At 39.8% G+C, this 8602-nt stretch overlaps 2 protein-coding genes across 2 annotated transcripts; both read right to left on the bottom strand.

Annotated features, from left to right (window-relative positions):
• Positions 1–670: 670 nt before the first annotated feature.
• LOC306905684 (transmembrane protein 17A) lies at positions 671–6704 on the bottom strand. Its single transcript, XM_079476503.1, has 4 exons — positions 6506–6704; positions 3094–3200; positions 1841–1954; positions 671–1599 (listed from the first exon to the last, which is right to left on the bottom strand). Exons 1-4 carry the CDS (start codon positions 6657–6659, stop codon positions 1279–1281), a joined length of 696 nt encoding a protein of 231 aa, XP_079332629.1. The 5' UTR covers positions 6660–6704; the 3' UTR covers positions 671–1278.
• Positions 6705–6907: 203 nt separating this feature from the next.
• selenoe (selenoprotein e) lies at positions 6908–8335 on the bottom strand. Its single transcript, XM_079473885.1, has 4 exons — positions 8195–8335; positions 7996–8072; positions 7561–7639; positions 6908–7209 (listed from the first exon to the last, which is right to left on the bottom strand). The coding sequence occupies exons 1-4, from the start codon at positions 8309–8311 to the stop codon at positions 7066–7068; spliced, it is 417 nt and encodes a 138-aa protein (XP_079330011.1). The 5' UTR covers positions 8312–8335; the 3' UTR covers positions 6908–7065.
• Between the last annotated feature and the right edge of the window lie 267 nt (positions 8336–8602).

The following is an 8602-nucleotide window of genomic DNA, read 5'->3' as shown; positions in this document are numbered from 1 at the left end:
CGGATAGAGTCTTGACTGAGAAGAGAGGAAATATTTCCTTCTCTCTTTCCCTCCATCTCTCTAAAAACTGCCAGATTACTGCTCAGATATAAAGCTCGAGTCAAGATGGTGCACGGCTCACTTTTATCTTCTCGCTCAAACGAAGCCCTCAGATCTCCGGAGCTATTTAACATGGGAACAGATGTTCATGTGTGGCACAAAACGTTCTGTACGAATGGATCATGAATTTTGGTAACACGTTAATGCATTCATAACCGGCTGAAGTATTAAAATGCATCAGGAGCTTCGTTATGGAAAGATATAACCATTCATCGCCATTAAGAATATATTATTCATGCTTTGTGTATGTTATAGGTTAGCTGGAAAAAATGTAGGCCTCTCACAAAAGATGGCAATACAAATAATTGGAGTTTGGATGTAATTCAGTCCTTTTTCACAGGAGAGATATGCTCGTGGCATAATGTGTGGATCCTCCGCATGGGGCCCGTTCAGCCTCCTGATGACTCACTCCGACTGTGTGCTCGTTTTGCACTGTGAGATTTGCACTGTCTCAGAGCGACACCGTGTGGTTAGAAAACGAATTACACTGTTTTACATGCTTTGCTTCTCAGAATGCAGGGGCTCTAGATGACTTGAAATAAAACAAAGTGAGCATTACAGTGAACCAAATAATTATAAATCAAGATGTTTATTGGTGTTTGGTTATTTTTTTAAAATAATAAACAGTCCATACATATTTCCAATATTTTTAGTGATACCGTGATATATGCCACATAATAATTCTTTGGCACCATTTTTTCATGCAATCCTTATTTTTTTCTATACAGAATATAATACAACATACTATTTTCTAAGAAATAATATCATATTTATTGTTTCGTTGAATGAGACCGGGGCATGTTGTCACACTGCAGACATGCCTGACATATTTGATAGCTTTTCTGCAAAATGTCAGTTTGCCATGTAAGGACACGGTCAAGATATTTTGGACACGTAAAATCAATATCATTTGTGCGCTGTCAGTTTTCAAAACCTAAATTCCAACCATAAAATCAGAAACTCCTGACCCAGTCTTAAACCTTACGTTGACCCGAAACAAATCCTACAATCAGATTGGTTAATCCAAAGGACCAGCAAAGAACATGAAGAACAACATTCCCAATTGCGCCGATCTCTCATACCTTGTACTTTAAAGTCACAAAGGAACCAACAGCTGTTTGGTCACACGCCTTGATTCTTAACCACCGGGATAGACCAATCTCCATTATATGCAAGATCTCACTGGGGCTGAAGGATGTCCATCACAGGCAACACACTCCTGGTCCCATATGATAGTCCAAGCACAGGCAGGGCTTCTACTGTATGAAGACTCTGTACGTGACCAAACTGCGTCATGTGAAACTGCAGGGCGAGTTTGCGAGTCATGACACGCAGGGCGAGAAACGAGGCCAGGATCTCGGCCAGCAGGAAGGCCATGTAGAGAGAGTGAACGGCTCGCTCCAGAGGCAGGATGATGATGTCTGGATCCGTCATGAAGAAGAGGAGAATTGGCAGCTGGAAGAGGAAGGACAGCAGCCAGAATCCAGCTAACTCTGGAACCTCAAGAGAGAGAAAGAGAGAGGAAAATGTTGTACATAAAATACCAACATTATAAGCCATAAAGGCTATATAGTCTTTTAGAGAAGACTTTTGATGTCTGTATATTTGATTTAAACCTTCATGACCCTATAAATATAAATGAACTATACATTTTTTTCTGTATAATTTCCTCTCACACGTGCAATAGAGACCAATACCGGCTGTTCTAATGAATGATTTATGCATTTTCTTTAGTATTTACCTTCTCTTTGAGGTTCCCGACGTAACCCAGATACACCCGCAACACTTCAAATATGCTAATCAGGACCAGTCCTGTCACCAGCAAACACTGGTAATACACGGGCAGTAAAGAAAACTAAAGAGGAGGTAAGAAGAAAGTTAGTATGACCTTGAACATATTGTATCTTAATATAATTGAAAGAGGCGTTCGGGGAAAGATAGCGTGAAGTCTTTTTTCTTGAAATTAGAAATGATAGTGGTAGCATATCTTATACTCCAATAACTGATTCCAACAACTTTGCTCTCTCACAGGTAAATCTTGTGTCATCGAGGTTGCCCCTCAAGGTGCTTTGCTACCCATCCATTAGCAGTTTCTCACATAAATATAAACAATATACAAATGTGATATATGAAATAATAGTGGGTATGCATTGAGGTCACTTTCCCACGTGAACGTGCCTGGGACACGCACTTGGACGCACTCCCCTGGGTGGCAAAACACCCCCAAAAATGGCTGTGGAGAACAGGGGAAACAAAGAAACCGGGACTAAAACACATTATTAGCAACTGGACTCGACGGTGATCCTTGTGACTTCCCGGCGACTTTAAAAGGAATCAAGTGTTCCAGGACGTTTTCTGATATTGTACCCAGTCATTTTGCTGAGTGTTTCGCCACTTAGAGGCTAAAGGCACTGCTAATGGCCTGCCAGCTGCTGCAATAATGGATTTGATGTTCATACATTCATTGTAATAATCATTTACAGCAAAGTCACCGCACCTGACAATTTCCAAAACACGGAGGGATACAATTATAAATGACCTTATTTGAAAGCATTTTCAGGTAGTTCAAAGCTTCTCATTTGCCATTAACATCAGTTGGCGTGTGACGTGTTTTCGTGAAAATGATCAAATTGAATCTCACCCTCCCAATTTAAAGGATAATTAAACCTACTTTTAAGACCACTTGGATTTTCTGATTTGTGACAACGTTCTAATGTTACAAAGTGTTAGTGTTAAATTGTAATGTAAAGCATGACGTGACACATTTACATTACATTTATTCATTTGGCAGACGCTTGACTTACAAGTAGTTTTTTTTTTTTACAGTGACACATTACTGCAGAGCAATCAGGGGTAAGGTGCCTTGCTCAAGGGCACTTCAGTCATGACCTGCTGGCCCTGAGATTAGAACTGGCAACCTTCTGATCACAAGCCCAACTCTCTAACCACCAGGCCACAGCTGACACCTAACCTAACTCAGTGGACCTAACTCACCTTTACGTGTAGCATAACAACCTCAGAAATCCACCAGAAAGGAAAGAAGAAGCTGTTAAAATAGAGCAGCATCTGCAGTGGAAGATGAGAGGAGACCTCGGTACACGCTGAAGAACACAGAAACATCAGGTGAGTCATACATGGAAGATCGACAGGTTGGATAAGATCACTTAACAACACTTTCATTCAGTAATGATGTTTAATCAAATGTAATTGCTTTTTAAATTGTCCATTATAGATGTCTTTCAACACCTGGGGTAAACCCAATAACATCATCTTCATTATCAGGGGGTCTTATGAGGATATTTTAACCTTCCTCATTACTGTAAAGCAGTGGTTCTCAAACTTTTTTGGTCATTCCCCACTTTAGACAAGGGGGAATTTTCAAGCCCCACCTGCCCCCATCGCTCCAACACAATGCTAATGAAATGCGCAACAAGCTGATATGTTCCAATTTATTGAACTAAAAAGTAGTATCAGAGTAACAAGTTGTATCTAAAATAGGAACTATATACATCAAATAACAGAAAGTTCTAAAATAAAGAAAATAAAAGTGCAGCTGTGCACTACTAATTTCAAAAATAGAAAAGATATAAAAGTGCCATTGTGAAATCTGTAAAAAAAAACATTTAAATATGGCCGCGGAAGATTGTTACGTTACAATTAATATGCCGATGTCACGTTATTTTGGCACTTCGGTTCCAGGTTATGTTTTTCTCGGAGTCTCATATCTAATGTTCTTTTAATATAGACTCCATGTAGACTAGTAATAATTACCCCTTAATGTTTCCATGGCGACGCGTCATATTTGTCACGTGACAGATCGCCTTAATTTCCTTTTTTATTTCAAAATATTCACAAACTTGCTTACCACGTCATCAACTATCTGATATTCCGATTCTCAAAAATGTGTAAGTGAGTGTGTTTGGTCATTTATAAATAATCTTGATCTATACGTGAGACGGGTGCCACCATGTTTCTTTGAGACGCAGTTCAGAGAGTTTTGTCTGTCATCAGTTTCTCCCGAAATACATGCAAGAAAGTGGCCGGTGAACTCCGAGAACTTTAACTCTTGTAAACTTTAAAGTTACTTCCACTATGTTTGTCTGATGTGAATAACACACGTCGTAAAATTTTATTTGAATAGATTGTTATTGCTGCTTCCACAGACACGAGTGTGTATCTTACAAACTCCAAATGTATTGTTCTACTAGTGCTTATGTGTATTTAAATGGCTGAAACCTAAAATAAACATTATTAGGTTGAAAACACTGCATAGTTGTGATATATGACAGCGCTGAGCTCGTCCGTCTCTGGCTCAGCGCAAAGGTAGGCGGGACGAGAGCCGGGATTCGAGGCAGGTGCGTGAATGATAACGAGCGTCAGCTGTACGCAGCGCCACCGCTCCCACCACGCGAATCACGCACTGTGCGTAGGGCACCAAGTGCTGAGGGGGCACCAAAAATAGCCTGATGAAAAAAATATTTTTAATCTAATATTATTTCATTAGGCTATAGAAAAATAATTAGGCAGACATATTTTAGCCATGTATATGAAAAAAAAAACGGCCGAACAATCCCATATCACCCCATCCACGCCACCATATCCCATATAACCCCATCCGCGCGGCAGTGCAGTTTGACAGACGGTAGCCTAGGCAATTTATTTGGAAATGGCCCCGAAAAGACAGCAGGAGTCAGGATCAGAGAAAAAAAAGAAAAAGAAACTGCGAGATGATGCCCGTGCATCACTTGCAGGTAAGTCCATGTTTAATCAAATTAAATTCGGGAAATGTGCATGATGTGCTGCTACTGATCGTAATGCACAACTTGTAAACCTCACTACCCAACCAACCAAGACGCTTTAGCCTCCTCGTTAAAGCGCTCGTCCGCCATTCGGTTCGAAGCCCGTGCGGGGCGAGTAACTTTAATTTCGGTGCAGCTTGCAATCTGAATTGCGATTTTACTGTTAAACATTGATAGTTTTTTGTTTTGCATAATGGAATTATGCTTAGGGCACCAAAATGGCTAGCAGCGGCCCTGGCTGTATGCGCACCGTACTATTGGGTTTCGGCACCAGTGTAACAAAGTTCCATGAAGGGAAGGAAGGAGGTGGGAACCGGCAAACATTTAACATCTTTAATCAAATCAAATAAACAAGGACGTAAAAGACAAAACACAATTTCCGGGCATGCACCCCTGCCAGTTTATGCACCCCTACAATAACTCGGCTGTCCGATTGGCTGGTTCAAACCCCTCCCCACACCTAATCCTAACCACACCCGTAACACCTAATCCTTACCCTAACCATTGTGGGGAGGGAGGGTGCATAATCTGGCAGGGGTGCATTTCTCGGCATTACACCTGTTCCGGTCGCTCGTCCACTTATGCTTTACAATCTCCTCCATGATACCAGACCGGTGCGCGTACAGCTGACGCTCGTTATCATTCACGCACCGGCCTCGAATCCCGGCTCTCGTCCCGCCTACCTCACTACAATTTCATTTGTAACCATGAATACAAAATTCCGGAAGATTTGATCTCACGTTTCCATATAACGCATAAAAAAGGAACATTTCCTCCCGTTTGGCGCGCCCCACCTGTCACGTCTCTATTCCCCACCAGGGGGGCGCGCACCACAGTTTGAGAAACGCTGCTGTAAAGCAACAGAGGCAAACATCAAAGAACAATTTTATTATGTGTTTATAGTCCCAGATGCTTTAGTAAGATTGTCTTTCATTTAAAAGAAACGTTTTTTATCATTCGAATATCACAGCTCAGATCATTACGTCTGGGAAGATTTGGATGAGAAATATTGAAACATATTTTTAGAAGCTTGCATCGAAATCTAGCTTGTACTACACGTCTGAGCACAGTTCAAGATAAACATTGGGAATTGACGTCTGTCTGTATTTGATCTGTTAAAGTTTGTGATCACTTTACAATTTTTATTAAGATGTTGTATAATAGCTCCATCAGAAATTCCATCACTGAAAAAACGAAAAACTTTAGTTTAAAAGCCGACTTAAAGTTTGAAGTTAAATCAAGAATCTTTTATAGGGGTTTTCAAGTCATTAGTCAAATAGAAGTCGGATAAATATAGTAAATCTATCTTGCCCGGAAAGGCCAAATTTTGATTCAACTGAAAGTTTTAAGTTTGTTTAATTGTGATACATTTTCTTATGGAGCTGTTAGATTACTGCTAACATTTTCATTGGCTTTAAAAACATGTCAAGACTGTGAAAGCATATGTTATATTCAATTCATGTAAAATGCATATAACAGCAGCTCACTTTGTGCTTTATTTACATCATCTTTTTATATCCACTTCTAATTGATGAAAAAGCAACACATTTGTGACCTACAACATCTAGGCAGGCTGTAAAACCTTTAACAAAGACTGCACGTCTCACCTTCATGATCTTGATAAAAGTCCTTGAGGTCTTCACTATCTCTCGTCCTGTTATTTAAAAACACTGAGCCGCTGACATTAGCCAAACCCACTCTCAGATTCTGAGGTATAGGTGTGTAAAACACAGGCATGATTAACACCATCCAGTCACGCATACATCTCCCATTTGGATTGTGTGTTGTGAGATTAGAGCCGTCCAAGATCCTACAAGATTAAATCCGAGGAAACAGATGGAGTCTGACAGAAGGATGTTAGACGTCACTCTTACAGAAATGTACCGTGGTTACTACGGTTACCAAACCACAGTTTTCACCTAATTTATTCTTACTTGAATTGCATTTTGTGTAATTGTGTAATGTGTGGTTGTTTTTTGTAAATGAACATAACAACAGTAAACTATTTTATATCAAAGTTTATTGTCAAATTAACATACTGTGAGAATAAGACAAGTAGTAAAACAAGCTGCCATCTGTGTGTCAGTCCAGAGTCTGACTGTGTGAAGTCTTGAGATCCTGGACGTCATGTGTAGCAGGCTGCAGTACCATCTTTAACCAGCAGGTGTCACAGTTCATCCCGTGGCGCTTTTAAAGGAGAATGTTTGAAGTCCTCTGGGACCTCCTCACCTTTCTGTGACCTCTTATAGAAACCAAGAGAATCCAGCAAGCTGCTGATCTCATCTGCCTTCATCTTTTTCACAGGCACAACCTTAGGAACGCAAACAGTCTTGAAGAGACATGACCGAAACAACCTCTTACAGCTTAATTTCATAAAAAGCCAATTCTTCCTCTTTTGTAAATATAAATTATAATATGTAAATATATGCATTCGCTTTATGAATAAATTGATTGCAGTATATGAATGTATACGCAATAACAACGCAGGCCTATATATAAAACAAGTTCATTTGTGCCATTGAGTAACTCTAAAATAAAAGTTTGTTTAGTAGTCCATCTTTATTGCGTATGTAATTTTATTTTAGGACAGACACTTACATGACAAGAAAGCAAGTTCATATAGTAAGTCCAGTGAGATGATGCATGATAAAGTCTGGCTTACCTTGACCTCCTCGTCTTTGTCATTATAGAAGATCAGCCGTGGTTTTTTATCCTCTCCTGACTCGTATTCCAGGTTGTGACTTTAAGCATGAGGTTAAGGTTAACGGCGAAAACCGGAAAAGACCTTTGACTCTGGCTTTCAAATGTTGAAACATATGGCAGCACACATACAGTACAGCCCTCTGGGCCTGTAAACTTTTCATTAACGTGCTGGTGAAATTCAGTTTTATCAAAGAAACTTTATAGAAATAGGATGATTTATCACACAACGGATTGAATTTCTTTGATATATTATGTCATTTATACTTGATTTTAAAGAAAGATACAATAACCAGCCTTTCACCAGCCGATTATATTCATTATTCATTTCATATTCTTTCAAAAATACAATGGTTAACAAAAAGGAAACATGCAATCGGAGGAAATGTTAGGATACTACAAAGCCCATTGCTCCATGATGAATTTATAGAGCTCTGGCATCTTCTTTATGGATCATCCAACAACGCTGGGAGCCTGTCAGTAAAAAGCAAAAATAACACAGAAAGTGTATAAAAGGAATTTTGTTGTACAGTAAAATATACAATTCTCACAAACACACTGATAAAGTATTAAAATAAACTGTACCGAGCACTCACCAGCAGTTTTCCTCTGGCTATGATGAGCTCCTTCTCCTCAGCACCGCTTTCTGAAACATTTTCAGCCGTTTTGCCTGTGGCACACAGAATCACAAGAGCCACCAGTGTGAGCCACATCCTGCGCTTACAGGACGCACACCTGCACCTATCCAAAAACACTGAGCTTTCTTGATGAAATGAGGGTCGACGCAGGAGTTATGGGTAGCTGATAGCGTTCCGACGGCATGTGGCGAAGTCTGATTGGCTGATTTATTGAAGTGACATTGACTTTAAACAATAAACCAGAGGAAGTGAATTGATTAAAGTAAGATTTAATAGACAAATGAATGAAGAAAGTGAAGGTTGTTTGTTGTAGTTTTCAGAGGATTCTTTAAAGTTACGTTGTGTCACCGAGCAGACTGTCGGGCA

The sequence above is a fragment of the Barbatula barbatula genome, assembly GCF_947034865.1.
Source record: "Barbatula barbatula genome assembly, chromosome: 2".
Classification (NCBI taxonomy): domain Eukaryota; kingdom Metazoa; phylum Chordata; class Actinopteri; order Cypriniformes; family Nemacheilidae; genus Barbatula; species Barbatula barbatula.
This window is presented reverse-complemented; position numbering and strand designations above follow the sequence as displayed.